The sequence below is a fragment of the Mastigoproctus giganteus genome, chromosome 6 (genome assembly GCF_048544385.1).
Source record: "Mastigoproctus giganteus isolate SK-2022 chromosome 6, ASM4854438v1, whole genome shotgun sequence".
Taxonomy (NCBI): domain Eukaryota; kingdom Metazoa; phylum Arthropoda; class Arachnida; order Uropygi; family Thelyphonidae; genus Mastigoproctus; species Mastigoproctus giganteus.
Window position 1 is genome coordinate 64,803,879 of NC_143580.1, and position 19,111 is coordinate 64,822,989.

Genomic DNA, 19,111 nt, shown 5'->3' on the forward strand with positions numbered 1-19,111 from the left:
AGTCTCGTATTTACCGTGATCACCAGCAGCATGATGGCCAATCAATCTTTACTGACTAAGAACACAGAGCAAAAGAGTTTTATAGCAAAGGCTTCTCGATCATACTTAAGTAGATATCCCAGTTCTCCTTGGGGAGCTGTCTGTTTAGGTCCCGGAGATAATCGATCACGTCCTGAAGAGAATCATCGACACCTAAAGTACAAATTTTTCTGATGTACTGAGCAGCAAGTTGAAGGAGACTTTGTGGCCAACTCCCAGGTAAAACCACTCGGAAGATTTTGTTGTCGTCCATCAATATTTTGAAGTCCTCATTTATGGATAAGAAAGGGCGAGACCGCACCCGAAGCTGATGGCGAAGTGTATATGTTAGGAAGACAGACGTCTCCTAACAGCGTTGACAGTAAGGTTAGGATATTGGAACTCAAAATAAAATCAACTATTGGTCTATTATTAATATGAAGTTTCAATTGATTCATTCTTGCAAGCACGTGAGTTTTTAAAACATGCAAAACCACTTGGAAGCTAAAGTTTTTTACCCAAGTTTTATCACCACCAGAGACACTGAATTCAAAATGGCACCAGCCGAAGAAGAGGGTTTCGATTAACGTAAAAGATTGACTTAACATATTTTGTGGAGTTTATAGTCCACGTTTTCTTTCTTTTTATGGCGTATGCGCTAAGAAGAGTCCTAAACACAAATGGAAGAAGTCTTCTGACTTCCTATTTAGGGGATCGTTTCACTTTACTAAAGATTGTCGCGGAAACTTAACTAAATGTAAAGAAACGAACTGTTATGAAGCAATTGAGAGCAGCGCTTACTAAGATGTGATGTTAAAAAGAGGCGTTACGTCATAACCGGTGTCCACCCAATTAAAACCGAAATGATGCTCATTTCGTAATTCTCGAAAAGGGGCTGAAATTTCAGGATGGCAGTGCAAAACTGCTTAAACCATTTTTATTAATTTTATGCTAGACAACTGTGTCGTTTGAATTTTCTTCCTCATTAAGCAATTTTTTTAATGAATTGCATGCATTAGCTGATGCATGAAGAGCAACACGTGCTGGTCATTAAAACGAATTCCATATGGTTTCCAAAAACCATCTCAAACGAAATTTCTCTAGATTTGTCTGTGTCAAAAAGAATGCGTTTGAAGGACGCACGATTGCATATTAATAACTTGTGTAGTACGTCAAATTTTTCCATGCCTGCCAAGGATTTAATAGCTATAAACATTTTGAGAAGTTTATTAAAGAAAAGCTGAGTGAAGAAAAAAAAAAGTGAAATAATGCGAGAAATTCTAGAGATTGGGGGTGTCGCCTACTGCAGGTTGCGCACCCTGCCATTGTCTTCAGTTGATAATCTACTTCGTTCAAATTTTGGCTCAGAGTGAATCTTGCATACGCAATGCTATTCATCAGACAGTTTTATTTAGGGGTTTGACCATCTGTGAATGGTTTTAGTAGTAAGATTTTTCACTTACATTACTTTTTTTTTTTTTTTTTTAACAGAAATACTTGTAGCAGTGGCATGTGATGCAAGAAAGCATGTGTATGAGCTTATGAAGCATCAGCCAAAAAAAAAAAAAAACACACACCATTCCCTCCAAATGCCTGTCCAGTTCCTCCTTAAATTTATTCCACCTATCAACTTCCCCAACGACAGATGGAAGTTTGTTCCAGCAATTAACCACCCGCTGGCTAAAGGCAAATTTCCGCACATCTATTATACATCTGTCCTTTCTTAATTTGAATTTATGCCCCCTTAGGTTCGTAATCTGAACAAGTGGAAGGATCCCATTAGAATTCAGCGTGCTCAACCCATTCAAGGCCTTATATACCTCAATCAGATCACCGCGCAGGTGCCTAGTCTCCAGCCACTGCAATTTGCAGAACTTAAGCCTCACTTGGTAAGAGGATCCCTCCATTCCCTTCACCAATCTTGTTGCTCTTCTCTGTACACGCTCAAGCAAATCTACATCCTTCCTAAAATGAGGCCTCCAGACCTGTACGTAGTACTCAAGGCGTGGCCTGACCATTGCCTTATACAGAGGGACAATCACCTCCTTTTCCCTGCTAGCAAAATTCCTATATATCATTGACAAAACCCATGACCTGCCCTGGCAGCCTGTCTGCATTGCTCAGAAAACTTCGTATCTGACTGCACAATTACTCCCAGATCTTTTTCATTTTCTACCACCTTAAGTGTAGTACCACACAGTTGGTACGTTTCTCTGGGGTTACTTCTACCCATATGCAGTACTTTGCATTTGTCAAGGTTAAACTTCAGTTGCCACTTCTTAGCCCATCTGCCCAAATTATCTAGATCCTGTTGCAGTAGCACACTGTCATTAACAACCCTGCCAACCTTTGTATCATCTGCAAACTTCGACATTAAGCCTGATATACCTTCATCAATATCATTGATAAATATACAAAACAACAGTGGACCTAACACCGAACCCTGTGGGACCCCACTAATAACATTAGTCCACGAAGAGCAGCCCCCATTGATTACCACCCTCTGTCTTCTCCCACTCAGCCATCCTTTTATCCATTGTAGCAACTTACCCTTAATACCATTCTGCTCCAATATGTACAATAGTCTTCCATGCGCAACAGTGTCAAAAGCTTTCCTGAAATCCCAATATATGATATCAAAATTATTTTTTGCATCCAGTTCCTTTGTAACCACATCATAGTATCCAATCAAATTTGTCAGACAATCAAATTTCCCTTAACAAACCCATGCTGTGTCTGAATTATTGCTGCAGTCTTGTCTAGATTATCCTGCAGTGCATCTTTAACCAGTGACTCCATTATTTTACCCGGAACAGAAGTTAAACTAACTGGTCTATAATTACTTGTGTCACCCTTCGATCCCCCTTTGTGAATTGGGGATACATTTGCACATCTCCAGTGCGTGGGAACTCCCCTGAGTCCAAGGACGCTCTCATAATTATGGCTAAGGGTTTGCTTAGTTGCTTTGCCGCCTCCTTTAATATAACTAGATAGATCCCATCCACCCCCAGGTGCCTTTCGTATGTTTAACTTCGACAATTTCTCCTCCACTTTGCTCTCGGTTATTACAAAATCATTAAGCACCCTGCTACAATTTGATAACCTTCTGCCATTTTCAAACCTTAATAATTCCTCACGTGTGAATGTAGATGCAAAATACTCATTCAGTTTGTTAGCTACCTGAGCAGGATCATCAACGGTCGAACCATCGATGTCAAGTGGACCAATCTGATTCATCTCCTTCCTTTTAGAGTTTATATAAGTAAAGAAATCCTTGCTGTTTTTCTTAGCATCCCTTGCCAAGGATTTCTCGTAATCTGCCTTCGCCTGCCTAACCTCCTTTGTGACCTGATTACAGACTAGCTTATATCTGCCATAGGCTTCTGAGTCGCTTGATAATTTATATGCAATCCATGCATTTTTCTCCTCTGTCACGAGTCTCTTTAGTTCATTTGATAACCATTTAGGCCTAAACCTTGAACAATATTTTTTAATAGGTATGAAACTTTTAGTAGCATCCACGATTAATTCCTTGAATGCTTCCCACTTAGAATTTACTGTTTGTAACATCGTCAGTTGATCCCACTGTACAGAATTTAAAAACTGTCTGAGACCACTGTACTCACCCTTTACGAAAGCAAAAACGCTTTCCTTTGCCCCTGATGGTAATTAAATCTTTAAGTAAATCCCACATCAGTACAATGTAATCACTGCCACCTAGTGGTTCCTTTATCTGCAAATTCTTAATACACGAATAATCACTGCTGATAACCAGATCAAGAGTATTACTTTCTCTGGTTGCCTCTCGAACATGCTGATGTAGAAAACAATCATTCAATAAATCCACAAAAGTCTGACTAGTGTGCGAGTGCCCAACACACAAGTTCCAGTCAATATCTGGGAAGTTAAAATCCCCCATTATAAGACATTCCGATTTACTAGCCCACTATTTCTTTGTACAATTGTTCATTGTACTCATTCGAGTCATTTCACACACACATTCCAAAATGTCTTCAAATTATTTAGAACGAAATTCTTTCAATGTATTTTTCTGAACGTAAAATTGCATGGGGAGAGATATTTTTTGCTTTCGCAGTGTTTATGTCACACCAAACTGACTCAACAGTGCACTGTTCATCTGTATCAACTGGGTGCACTTCTTTCAGCGGTTTCAAGGTTGTTCACCTTGACGCTGAAAGACTTCACCTCAAATCTAATTTATATCAGCGGATAACAGTCCCCCGGTAGCGATACCCATTCTTTCTGTAGTCCTTATTTTAAAATTTACTGTTTATGCTTCCGAAAATCCAGATATCTGTATGGGGATCACAGGGTAGAGAGAGAACAAGAACATTCGCTTTCTTATTTTTAGGATTTATTCGTTATTACAACGGTTCTCCTCAACCTAACATCGAAAAGTCATTCCTTTATTTTTTTTTTCCATTTTCTTCTATCTTCCCAATCTCCGTCCACCAGTCCTCTTCTATTCATGGCTGCTCTCACACCTTCTATCCACGTCCTTCTTGGTCTTCCTCCCATTTCTCTTCTCCATGGCATCCATTCCATGACTCCTCTGGGCAATCTGTCGTCCTCCATTCTCTTCACATGGCCAAACCACTCCAGTCTTCTCTCCTCTATTTTATCAATGATGGTTTTTTGGACATTCATTGTATTCCTTAAACTTGGAGATTCTTGTGAACAAGCACAGAAACTCATACCTTAGCTCTTAAATGTCGGTCGACACCAGACTAAAGGAAAATATATTCTCCAGTCATTTCTACACCTTTCCCTCTCTTTGTTTCAGTTAAGACCGCCACCATCCATATCTGCTTTAGAAGTGGATATCACAGAATTCTGCTACTCGCTACTTTAATAGTCGATGGAACCATTACAGTTAAGCAGATAATTGGAAGTTGTAGGGTCCTGTGTTCCTTGAAATTTTCCTGTGGTTAGTCGCCGATAAAACAAATTGACGCCTGATATCCACTTATAGTTGCTATAATTCTTGTTTAGCTACATGCTGGCAGTCAGGGTCAGGACTTAAGACACGATTGCTAAATCATGCTTGTATTTGCTACTCATCCGCTTGTGGGGCAATCTTTAACACTACTTAAGGGATGTAATCTACGCATAAATTTATATCAACAGCTAGTAAACTAAAAATAAAATGTGCCGAAAGAAAGCAGCGAGCTAATTCTGTGGGAATGAAGGAAACTTTGATAACACTTTTGTTAATTGCTATTATCCATAAGTACTCTCCAAAAATGACTTCACACACATACATTCCAAAATGTCTTCCAATTATTTATAACAAAATTCTTTCAATGTATTTTTCTGAACTTAAAATTGCATGGGGAGAGATCAGAAGAGCAATGATCATTCAATTTATTTATTTTTATTATTTTTTTTCAAAAATTGTCTTACTGAAAGAGCGATTCAAGAAGGTGAATTGTCATGATACAAAAATCCATATATTTCCCCAAAGATTAGGTGTTTTCACGAATTTTCTTTTGGGCTGGGAGATCCAGGACTCTTTCCATTTGATATTGGAATGTTTTTCTTCTGGGCCAAACTGAAAGATCTAGGTCACATCGATAATGACAGTTTCCTCAAAATGTCTGAACAAGTTTCTCTTTTCAGTTTTACTCTTTGCCATGATTTTTACGCCATCTTCCAGACTTCATTTGTGTTCACTCTGGTCAAAGTCAACCTAACAGTTCTAACGAAGAGAAACGGTCAATTGCCAATAGTTTCTCTTCACGTTGCGTTATTTTTTTGAACATTCGAATCATTCATCTTCAACGTCTTCTCTTCCTTCTTGAAATCTTAACCCACACAAAACCTCCTGCTAGTACTACCTCTAGTTTTAGGCAAGAATTTAACATTTTAATTCTGCCTCAGTAAAACTTACAAATGGCAGGCAGGACTCCTCGAAACGAACTTGGAGACCTGCTCAACTTTTTCTTGATAACGGATCCCAAAATTGGATCTTAAACTTTGACAACTCGTCTAGTGGATTTGTCTTTTGGTAGGAAACAAGTTTAAATCTTGTGAATCCGATAAACAATTTAGAATTCATAAAAAAACGTGGTGTCAAGTGTAAGATTAAAATAAAATGTGTTGACTGTTTCATCTCGAATAATACCGTTCGCAAACTATATTAACTTTATCAGATATCATACTGCATATACATACACTGTTTAATGCTAGATGTGAATTACTGCAATCATCAAGGAATTATAAAACAGTTAAAAAGTACTAAATAGACAAAGAAACTTTAGCCAACCCAAGGCTTTGTACATTTATCCCTTCCTTTCAAAGAAAAAAAGGAAATAAAAATAAAATAGCGCGTTATCATAAAAGACATGCAGTAATGAATAGCATCCATCAGATAGAAAGGATGATATAGATCGAGTTTATAAGATAACATAAAAACGAAAAAAATATATATAAATACAAGACCATTAAAAGAGATCGGACATGTCAGTATGTTTACTAATGTGTTATTGCGTTAAAGAAACTTGCCTGATTCTTTAGTCAGAAACCGTTGGGACTCAGACGGGTTTCCTCGACCAACATCGTTCTCCGCCAATACCCGAACTACATAAGAAGATCCGGGCTGGAGACTTCTCAACATAGTTGATGATTGAGTGGCAGCCACAACTTCCTCTTCCAGTCTGTGAGGAGCGCCTAAACAAAATATATAATAAACTTTTTTTCGAAAGGGAACTAATAAAAATTATTACATTTTAATACTATCGATTAAGCTCATTAAAATAAACTGGTAGCCGGTGGGTGCTCTTTATTTTTCCACTGCATCCTTAAAGAAGAATGTTATACACTGAGTGATTACTGAATTATGACCACCTACCTAATACTGTGTTGGGTCCAATATTCGTGCCGATAATAGCCGCTATTCGCTTAGGTATTGACTCCACTAGATGTCCGAAGACGTCCGTAGGGATCTGCAGCCATGCTGCCTGTAAGGCTTTCACAATATCGGAATAGGTGACGGATGCGTGCCATACGCTTCGCGTCCCAAAACATACTACAGGTGTTCAATTGAGTTGAAGTCAGGCGAATGTGGAGGCCAATCAAGATGTGTGATATTTTGACTGTTGCTAGAACCACTCTTGTCCAGTACGGGCCTATGGCAAGTCTATCGCCTTGGAAGATCCCGTTTATGTCCAGGAAAAAATGCAACATGGCAGGGTGCACGCGGTCTCCTAAGAGCTGCCGGTGGACCTCGCCAATAGTCTGTAAGATTTGAAAATCTTACAAAAATAAAATATTTTTTATTAAGACTTTGAAAGTTAGTTTTCCTTTGATTCTTGCCATTAATAGGATAAATGGGTAATATCTGCAGTTTCAGAAATAAGAATTATTCTGGAAGGAGGTATAAAAATTAAAAGGTAGTAGGATCGAAAATAGTGCCATTAGCTTTACATTCGTTAAAACTGGGAACTGACTGAGAATACTATGACAAACCCAGCAGGGGGTTCGGCGCTACAAAAACAACTTAAGGTTTATGACGGGTCACACACCGGAAACGTATTCGGAAAAGCACACACTAGTCTCAAAAAATAGACGCGATGGTCTCCAGTGTCACAATTTGTGGTTTTTTTTTTTAGTGCAATAGAGACAAGTTGTTATGAGACAGAAAGAGTTGTTTTGTAGTATTCGGCCGACATCAAAGAACACAACGGATGTCAACAGGTTGTAAAGAAAGGGGTATAGAGAATCACGTGCTACGGGGCAGGCTGAACTAGGCCTTCCAACAAATGAAAAGAAAAAAAAAAAAAAGGAAAAGAAAGAGTGATTGGAAGAAAACACTGTGGGGAGGCGTGGAAAACTCCGGGAGAAAATTGTGGATGGATACGGACACAAGAGGAGAGAGAGAGTGAAAAAGGAAGAGAAGGAGAGGAGAGAATTTTTTGAGCGGTGCTAGTGAAAGGGTGAGTCGGGAAGAGTTGCTTGAAAGATGATGAAGAAATAGCCGACGAAAAAAAAGTCGAAGTGGGGTTATCAGTAATGTAGTGAGTGAGAAATTAGGAGATGAACTGGAAAGGGGTAGTAAAAGGAAGTTCTGCAAACAGTGAGAATGAGAGAAGAAGATTCCCTTAGAACACCCAGTCCACCGAGGAAGGCGATAATATCCTGATATAGTCTTGAAAGGCAAAAGGTAGCCGTCCTGACAGGAAAAGTAGCAGATCCTGAAAGCGGAGTAGCAGTTGCGAATGCCGTATGATGATGCCCTGGAAGCTGTAAGATATAGCCCTGGATAACAGAAGATAGCAGCTCTGGATAAGGATAGGATAGAAGGCCCTTATGAAGACACCTGACCATAGAAATTAAGTAAGTGAAAGTTAATTTGAGAATACTGTAAGTTAACTGCTAGAAAAAGGACTGTAGAGCGATATTTGGGGAATTCAATGATAAGAGAAAGTTATTTTGAAAATACTGTAAGTTAAATACTAGTGAAAAGACTGTAATACGATTTTGGGGAATTTAATGATAAAGATAAGATTAGATGGGTGAACCAAATAGGAGTAAATTCTACTCTAAGGCAATTATGGTTGGTTTAGGCAGTAATTTGGATTAAGGAGGATAGTAATGTAGATGAGAAAGTGAACGGAAGGAATTGTAGAAAAAATAGAAATATTAAATGTGTGGAGATAAAATTTATGTATATTGCCAACCCTTAAAGGTGTGTTGTGAATGTGACATTGTATTTTGGTGATCAAGTTCTGTAACTGACAATGGTTAAAGAAATATATAAGAAAGAAGAATAGGGAATTAAAGAATAAATTGGTAGTTATGATGATACATAAAAGTAATATGATCAGTGATATGTTTAACTTTAATGATTAAAAAAAATGTTATTGACACCTATGAGGTATGATTTGATTGTGTTGTAATAGGAGCAGAAATAAGGTGAGCATATAAAGAGTGTAACTATTTAACCTGTGTATGCGTAATGAGAAAGGTGAGATAAAAAAAGGTCAAGTCTGTAAAGGAGCCTGTTAGATAGGAAGAGACTGGATATGTTGTAAGTACCTTGGTGTTGAAACAGTGAAATTCTATTCTTAATGAGATTTGTTATGATTTAACTGTAAATATGCATAATAAACTTGTTTTTTTGTATAACATTTGTGTAATTATTTGTTGTACTGGACACAAGCCCATCCGAAGGGAATAATATACATCTAGAAGTCCCCCCCCCCCAAAACCTGAAGTCTTCTGTGAAGTTGAATAGTCAGATGCGCAAGTGGGGAGATATTATAAAGGGGAGTTGTTTAAATAGGGGAATAAATTAAAATAATATAAATATAATATATATATATATATACACAACATTAAACCCCCCCACAAGTCCTAGTTCTTGCCACCTAAATATGCTTCATATTAAGCAACCGCCGCCACCTCAGTATTGGGCACCACTATGGTTACGAAGGCGTGTCGCACCATGTATTTTCACTCATCCGAACAGCACACTCGTTTCCAATTCTCCAGTGTCCAACCCGCGTGTTGTTGATACCACAGCATTCACCATCGATGGTGGCCAATGGTGAGGAGAGAAATGTCTGAGTGTGGCCCATTGTCTTTTGAGGTATTGTTCTTGCATTCCCCATATTGTATTGCGATGTCAGCTATCGCACAATGACCTTCCGTTCAGCCCGTACAACACACTGCACTTTTCATTCGCTCTAGCATTCACCTTGCGTAATCCTTTACAGTTCTGTCGGGGCGAGGAAGTTTGGCCCATTTTACATCGTTCTTTGTACACTTTAACTGCAGTGGACTGTGGGCAACTGACAAGGTGCGCTGTTTCCGATACTGAAGCACCCAATGCATGAGCTCCAAGAATCATGCCTTTTGAAATTGCGTGTTATCTTTACTACGTCCTCTAACTGCTACTTTATCGCTTTGACTTTCTTGACCAGATACAAATTACTACTGCTCCAGCGTACGAAGCTGTTTAGTTTTTATACTGCCAAGCGGCATAGCCCATTACGGATGGGGTGGTCATAATTCAGTGATCAATAAGCAAGATAATTCACTAGGAGCACATTTTTGCAAACGGATCCATTTTCTTCAACATTTTATAGTTCATGAATAAAATAATAATTAGTTCATTACTGAGAAAATAATCACATTTTTGTTACAAAAACACCGAGGCAAATAAAATCATGAGTGACAGTATGTACAAAATTTGTATATGAGTGGCATGTTAGTTTGCAGGAGGTGAAAATCCAATTTCGGAAGAAAAACTCGTAACTTCCCGTGAGAATGACTAACTCGGCCACTAAGGTGTGCTCTCATCAAGAGGCCGCGACCCCGACACTTGTAAAAGGAAGGCAAATGGTGAAACGGCTACACTGCTACGAGAGTCATTGTGGAGGAATGAGGGCAAAAAGAAAATAAACACTTCCTAAAAAAAAAAAAAAAAAGTATTCGATCACCCCTATTTTCACATTCCATTAAACCTTCACGGATAAATAAGTGATTGGTGTAAGGAAGAAGTATCAGCCATATAACAGCCACACTGGCTGATTTTGGGAGGGGCGTTATTGTCAGATCACATTTCTAACAGCCTATACAATCCAGATTCAAACTATTTAGTCAGACATCCCAGCAGAACACCAACCAGGAATTTAAGGTATCAGCAGGGGGCCGAGTGCTACACGAACACTTCTTATGGAATTCTGTAGTCTGGGTTTTTATGAGGGAGCGTCTCATTAAAAATTCATTGCACCACGCAGTCTCGCCTTTGCGTGGTGCAACGAATGCCCTAATTAGACCGCAAAACAGTAGAAATCGGTTCCGTGGGGTGACAAATATCGCTACTTCCCATTCCGATCAGATGGATTGGTGCAGTACATTGCGTGAGCAATGAAGTTTGGGGGAGGTGGGGTTAGGATGTAACGCTGTTTCTCCTTTTCTCGCCGACGTCTGCGGTACAATGTTGGATAATCCCATTTTCGCTACGATGTGGCAGTTCTTTGGAACAGATCTCTGTTCCCACAGGGTAATGCCACGTGCCATACTGTTGGTGCTGTTCATGGACACGAATATGGAAAATTGGAACAGCCGGTACAGAGTCCTGCTTAGGATGAACTTGAACTCATCTGAAGGCCGGAGCAACACGTCCCATATCAGTAACTCAATTAGTCACTGTTCTACAGGAGGAATAGAGGAGAGTACATTCGCTGAAGTCCAGCGTTCGTCGGTGGAAAGCCTATCCAGGAGGGTGGAAGGTGTAATAGCAGCCAAGGGGGGGGGTGGACAACGCAATTAAGCAAGTGGCAATTACGTCAATATGAAACCGGCGTGTGTCCGGGTACTTTTCAAGGGTAGTGTATATTCTTAACATAACAGCTGGGTGTAGTTAAATATATAATTATAATGAACTACTGTTCAAAGCTGGTTGTTTTTCAAGATTTGGTCATTTTGACGGTTTTGTTTGTTTGTTTCGGAATTTATTGGGCGCATCGGCAACTATGGCCATAGTGCGCCAATTTTGACGGTTACCCAAGAGTAGGGGGGGCAACATTTTCTTTTTTCGTGCCCTACCACCTTTCACATATAACCATTTTCAAGAACCGCCATTTTGCGGATGACATCCGAACGTTTTATGCTACCTGCAAAAGGAAATCCTTAAATAAATGAGAGCAGCAACCAACAATATTGAACTTCTCTGTTACCAAAGCCTGCATTGAATCCATGGATTTTTGAGAACGAAATAAATTTTAAGGACGGCGTAACAAAAGTCAGCTTAGGTATTTACGACACTGAAAGCTTTCTGCATGCAACATAATTTAATTACATTTCATATCTGACCGAATTTATCGATACCATCTCGCGTTGATGTCCCTTTCTGTATCGCTTTGCTTTATGCTGTGTGATCACATGTGCTGGTGGTGTTCGTCTTTTTCATTTGCTTCAGCTCTTATTCCATATTTATCCGGCTATTATTACCAATGGAAGCGCTTCTCCCGATCCTAAATCTATCGAAAAGTAATCCATCATTGGCTAACTGGACTCAATGGAATCCTAAACCTTTCCCAACGAGTAATCAACTCTGGTTATACCGAACGGGAGCGTCAATGGAAACGAACCCGAACATAAAGCGAACTGCGAGTGAAGTTTACGTTCACTAAATGTAAGCGGATGACACACTAGGGTGCTTGTGTTTCCCCTTTAATGGAACCTAACGGGCGGAACGTGTCGTTATTTTCCACGAGAACTGGGTTAGCGTACCTTAACATTATTTGCAACACGACACTTTCTCTTCCTCGCTGTTTTTTGCTTCACGGATCCTTTGCAGTTCAGAGATAGAAAACTGACTGCCTTAAACATGACTCTCCATTACACAGAGGAAGGGGAAAAAATATCGAAATCGCCGAGATTGTTTCTTCGTCTGGATAATCATAAAAGGAACAAAATTTCGTAAAGTTAGAGCTCTGTCGAAGACTTCTTTCGAATGATTAAAATATTTTAGCACAGAATGTTATTGAAAAATGAATTGCTGAGAATGTCCAGTAATGAATCTATTAGAAGTATCCTTATTGAGCTTCTTCCTAATATCTTCGCAGCTGTATCCATTTTGGAACGGGACATCATTGGTTGGTTTGTTTACTTTTCCGAATGAGAAACAGGAGTTTCCAGAAGAAAAATTCAAGCTGCCCTACTCTAAGACTTAAATGTGCAAACTTCCTTGAAGGAAGAGCACGACATACTTTAAAAGCCTATTTTGATTTCAACTTATGAATGGAACCTCAAAGTCTGTGTACTTCCATCCATCTTTCCATGAAAGATGGAACATGATATCAATCTTTCCAAGATGGGTGTCACGTTCGTATTTAAGGTCAAAGTGGTGAGTCCACCGTGATCATCTACGATAAAACATCCTCAGATTTCTTTTTGCAAGCGATAAACTTACAGCGTATTGAAATGTATGCATCAGCTTAGAGCACATATGGGCAACCCCCGGTCCTCTACTTCTTTTGATCCGGCCTTAATTTATTTCAGCGAAGTTTGTCTGATTCATAGTGGGAGAAAACATGGTGTGTTCTACTAACTCACATTAAGCTGACGTCATATGACTTGCGCAAAACACACCATGTTTTCTCCCACCACGGTCTCTTTCTCACTTTGACTAGCGGCGTGTATAAACATGTTACAACATGTCAGTTCGGTGCCTGCATTGCTGTTGTGTTCTGTTAGGTGCCTGCGGTGTAGAAGACAGTTCTGAATATCGCTTATATTTTTGGGACAATGTCAGGGGCTATGTCAAAAAAAAAAAAAAAAAAAGTAGATGCAAAGAATCGTCAATTTCAAGACAACTGGACGGAGGATTATTATTTTATTCTGAATAAAGGATTTCCTGTATGCTTGCTGTGCAAAGAATCCGTATCTGTCAACAAAGAATACAACTTGAAGAGACACTACTTCGAGACATGCGCGGATCACCAAAAAATTGATGGACAACTACGAAACGAGGAAATACAGAAGTTGAAGAAGAACTTGGATACCCAGCAACAAATGTTCAACAAGCAAAGAACGCAGCACCACAGCATTGTCGTAAGCGAAAAAATCGCTAAGCATTCTAAGTCATTTGGTGAAGGAGAATTTATCAAAAAATATCTGCTGGATGTTGCAAGTATAATATGTCCTGAAAAGAAAAGACTTCGAGAATATTCTTCTGTCGAGACGTACTGTTGTCCGACAGATAGAAATTATGTACTGATGATATCAATAAAAGTTTAAAAGAGAAGATTGCTAGATTGACAAAGCAATTGAAAATATCAATTGCTGTGGATGGCAGCACCGATGCAGCACAACTAGCAATATTTCTTCGAGGAGTTGATGCGGATTTCAACATCACAGAAGAATTATTGGCGCTTCGGCCGTTAAAATGAACAACTACCGGTGAAGATATATTTGAAACAGTCAACACAGTCTTCGAGAGATTTGGGCTTAAATGGAGTTCACTATCTGGCATATGCACTGATGGAACTCCTGCAATGGTTGGTGCACTGAAGGGATTTATTGGAGTAGTTCATGTAAGAGCAATAGAACTACAGATCCATCAAGAAAATTTAACAAATTTTCACTGCATTATCCACCAACAAAATCTGTGTGCAAAATCGATTAAATTCACAAATGTTATGGAAGTTGTAGTAGCCAGTATTAACTTTATTAAGTCACATGCACTTAATCACCGCCAATTTAAGGAGTATTTGGCAGACCTATTTTCGGATTATGAAGATGCGTCTTATTATTGTGAAGTGAGGTGGATGAGTAAAGGTAAAATGTAAAAAACATTTTATGATCTGAGACAAAAGATTGCAGATTTTATGGACATAAAAGGAAACAAAATTAACCAAGTAAAAGATGAGTGGGTGTGTGATTTAGCATTTCTTGTAGATGTCACCGGATACCTAAACGAACTGAATCTCAAATTGCAAAAATAAGGACAATTGGTTCATGAACTGCATGGACATGTCAAAGCTTTTTGTAATAAACTAAGATTGTTGGAAAATCAGATAAGAGCTAAAAATTGTTATCATTTCCCTACTCTACCAACTCATAAAAATATCCCTTATAATTGTTATGGAGAAGAACTGAAGGCACCAACAGAGCAATTTGATACAAGGTTTGCCGACTTCCAAAACAAAGACTCCACATTCGCTATATTTGCTCGTCCGATGGATGCTGATGTAAATAATGTGCCAGGAAACACAGATGGAACTTACTGAGCTTCAGGCGGATTTAGTGCTAAAATCACAATTTAACAACATTGCTTTGACGGATTTTTATAAATTTTATTTGGTGGAAGAAAAAATATACAAATTTATGCGCCTTTTCAAGAAAAATCATTTGTCTTTTCGGCAGCACATATTGTGTGAACAGTTTTTTTCAAGGATGAAATACAATAAATCAAAAATTCGGACAAGAATAACGGACGAAAACCTCGAAAATTTCATGCAATTAAGTAATATTAACGTCAATATTGATAGTCTCGTAGTTCAAGTACAAGGCCAATCTTCACATTAAATTGTTATGTCGTTCATTATATTATAAATAAATGAAATATGAAGTAGCAACTTGTTTTAATTCATTTAATATTAATTTATTTTATTTAATAATTTGGTCCTGCCCTTGGCTTGGAGACAGCATGATAATTTGGCCTCCGAACTAGGAAAGGTTGCCCATGCCTGGCTTAGAGGATTAAAACAATAGAAGTTCTGTATTAAAATGTTATCAATAAAATAAGAATTCGCATATAATTCGATATAACACTCCATGTTGAAAATGTGGGCCTAGTAGGTTAAATTTTATATTCTAATTTCGTCGTGTTACTCAGATCTTTCCTGAATGAATGAATACGGATTGTAAAAGGTAAACTGTTTACTATCACAGAGTTTTATGTAGCTCCTAAATGAAATAACTAGACAGCTACAATCTAGAAACTGTATTTTTATGTCCCTACTCCAGGGAGCTGTAGTCAAGCCTTTCAAAGATCCTACATCTTTGATGGTAAAAAGATGCCTCCCTCTCAAATAACTTAAATTTAAGAACAGTAACCTATTATAGGTATATTACTAAATTCGAGGAATACGTCATGTATTTGAAACCTCTGTTTGGCAAGACTGTCATGTAAGACACAAGATTTTATTCTTTACAACCATTTGAGAAGTTAAAACTCCTTTTTTGTCTACAGTTATGCTTAATATAATTTATCCGAGGCTCCTAAATAATACTAAACTCTCAAAAACACAGTACTGCTTCACATTTTTAAAACATCAGAACTAATTACAGAATTACGACTGAGTGTACCTGCATCTCTCCAATATTGAACAATGAACTGAGTGATAGGGCTGTTCCCTCCATATGGAACACTCCACCGGATGCTAGCACTTTGACTCCACGTTTGTTCCACTGAAACATCAGCTGGTGGACTAGGGACTTCTAAAGGAGAAAGCGAAAAAGTAGTGTTATACGCAAGCATTTTTCTAAATGCTATAATTAAGCTGATTGGAAATTTTCATGGGAATTTTTACAAACTGTATAAATCTGGACTTATTTTAGAATTTGTTTCTTTCATGTCCCTTTAGAAAAAAGAAGAAACGGCCGCCGTAGACCAGATGTTAAGCGCAAGTGTACAGAACTACACGCGTTTCTCCAGCCTACGTGACTATTAAATACGGCGATGTCCTTATATTCTCACTACACAGAACTTCTCTGACCTTATGTGGTCAACAAGGAGTAAAAACAAAAATTATTTCTAAAAGTAAACGACGCCTGCATGTTTCCAAGAGCCTTTTGTTGATACGGTATTTAATAACCTGTCAGGCTAATTTTGTCCTTAATTAAGCAGTCTATCATGGTCAGTGGATTCGGAATCAATTTTTCATAAGCGCAAAGTTCTATTTTGTCCATTCCTTCTTCAGCACTGTGGTGAATTCAGATACTGATTGCGGTCTTATTATCCTTGCTAGAAGCCGACGTTTCAATTCACTTCAAGAGTGTTCAATGGCGTTAAGGTCTGGAAGAACTAGTAAGCCTCTGCACGCCCATGTTTTCAAACCAAATTACCAGAGGCTGTGCAGCATGATAGTGCATTGTCATGCTGAAACAATATAAGAAGCATGGAATTGTCAAGAATGCCAATATTCCTGGAACGTCGACCAACCAAGCCACGAGAAGCAAGTTCAGACGGTGACAATGCCTCTACTACAGTTCAGATGACACGATTTGGGCATTTCTGATGAAGAGTAGCTTTCTACGTATCGTACTTGTTCTAATACCAGTTCTTATGGCCTCGCTGAACTCATGATTGACAGTTTTGATGACAAAGACTAATAGATCTACTGACTACTCAATCTGGGCGCTTTTCGCTCTCTTTCCATCAATTTTCGTGGTCTGTTCGAACGTTTTTCAGCATATATGGTATCCTACGATAATTCTCTCTTGGAAACCTGTAAGCTGAACACTTGGACCCGTCTACTGTATTTTTTCGATCTCCTTACTTCTATGGTGAATGAAATTGCTTTTATACGTATTCATTTCATGCGAATGGCAAGAATGGTTCATTTTTCCCAGTCTTTGGATATTTTGTCATTATACGGTAGATGAATAATGTCTATGAAGCATCCCTGGCTTGTAGAACTGGCATACCAAATAGCTGTTAGAAGAGAAAATTGCAGAATATAAATTAATTTCTCAGTAAATAAAAAGCAGTCGTACGTTTGCCAATTTATAACCAAAATTGTTTGCAATACAGATACAACTGGCATTTTTTTGCCCATGAAAAAATTAGCTCAGTACGCCAGTTGCACTACTTAACCTAATCCGGGGGTCACTAGTTTTCTTCGCAGTCCCTATTAGAAAAAAATGTAACCCTCGAGTAAATATTATGATAACAATTATTTTATTGCAAAACACTTATCAGAGAACGTGAAGAAAGGCACGAATCCTCTTCAGTAAAGATAGGAATGTTTCTTGATTTCTTGTCTACACCAACATAATGGTCAATTCCAAAATATTATTGTGTTCCAGCTGTGGCGTGGGCTGATTTGGAGAGGCAAATGCTTCTGATGAACTTCTTTACGGATGATATTTAGTTGCCTCAGGGAGGATTTTATTTCTTGTCTGGAGTAGCAAACTTCTTTTCTGCTCTACGACCTTGGTTCTGTCCTGTAGAAATAAGATCACTATCAACCAGTGGTAAGAAGGGTCGTTGAAGATTACAGCATATACACTGTAATGATCGATCTAAAGTTGCTGTGATGTTTAGTAATTTTTTAAAAGTTGCCATATAAATTATTCGAAAACTTCCAATTCAGCTTTTTTCATTGAATGAATTACCAATTATGAAACGGATATTATTTGTTGGATTATATATACACAGAAAGTTTTAATTAAAAAGGTTATTTTCGCTTAATTTTTTATTTAGGCTATTTGTCGTCTGGGTTTATTTTTGTATATGGACTGAATTTTTTTTAATTTGATGTTAAAATTCACCACTGAGTTTAGATTTTACCACGTTCTATGTATTCATCAGAATAGGAAAATTTTGCCTAATGTGATCAACTGTTTTTCTTTTTTTTTTTTTCTCTCAATGGGAAAGTTATTCCCCGTCCTCGGTTTAGTATTAAAACGTAATCGGTGTATTTCTAAAAAAAACGTAAACAGATTTTATTTGGACGGACATGCAGATGTTGTATGTGATACTATCTCTGCAGTACTTGTTTAGCTGTACTAGGATATTGGTGGCGTGTTTTTAAGACTAAACCGAGGACGGGGAATAACTTTCCCATTCATAAGAAAAGCAGTAAAATCCAAACGGTAAAAATTTATTCCAATTTTAACATAAATTCTAAAGTTTCAGCCCTAGTAGAAGAAAATGTCAAATATTCTAAATCTACAAATAAGCAAGATAAACTCAGGTGCCTCTTAATGGGAGCACCATATAGGTAATAATCTTACCTAGAACTACTAATTTGACTGTTCTCTCATCTTTGCCATATGTATTCTTCACGATGCAAATATAGAGGGCGTTGTCTTCACGATCTGCCACTTGGATATGGAGTTCAGAAGTAGTCCCACGTTCGGTGATACTTTCAAACACTTCATATCTGAGAGGAGAGACAAACAAGAAAAGAATTATTGGACTTTTTTCTCATTACTTTCTTTCAGTGTAGAAGTGGTTGCGTATTCATTTACTCCCCCATCCACTTCACTCGGGATGCTTTCGTGAAAGAGAGCTCCGAAGGGTATTTTAAGAGTTCACTTCAACGGGGAAAGGAAAGCTTAAATGATTAAACTTCGACATGAAATCATGTCTACCATCTCCCCTCGACATTCCTACGAATGACGATGTCGTTAAAGAGGGTCGGAAATCCTGCTCAGCTCTCAGTGAAGTGTCATTCACGGAATATGTACCGAAAATGCGAACAGGAACAGTTTCACGTTTCAAGCACGGCTTTGAAAGTTCTAATTAATAGAAGGTTGCATCAGTCCGAACTTCACATAAGATATTATACCGTTCTGAGACTATGGCGAAAGTTATAAGTAAATAAAACTG

General features: G+C 38.3%; 1 protein-coding gene across 4 annotated transcripts in view; it reads right to left on the reverse strand.

The window, feature by feature from the left end:
* LOC150084357 (cell adhesion molecule Dscam1-like) overlaps window positions 1-19,111 on the reverse strand; it is a 144,231-nt gene that overhangs the window by 48,755 nt on the left and 76,365 nt on the right. For all 4 annotated transcript variants that reach the window (XM_090375995.1, XM_090375996.1, XM_090375997.1 and 1 more), the window contains exons 6-8: window positions 18,514-18,662; window positions 15,862-15,993; window positions 6,544-6,708 (exon numbers count right to left, since the gene is read on the reverse strand). In XM_090375995.1, the coding sequence (XP_090232121.1) occupies window positions 6,544-6,708; window positions 15,862-15,993; window positions 18,514-18,662 (446 nt within the window). The remainder of the gene's footprint in view (window positions 1-6,543; window positions 6,709-15,861; window positions 15,994-18,513; window positions 18,663-19,111) is intronic.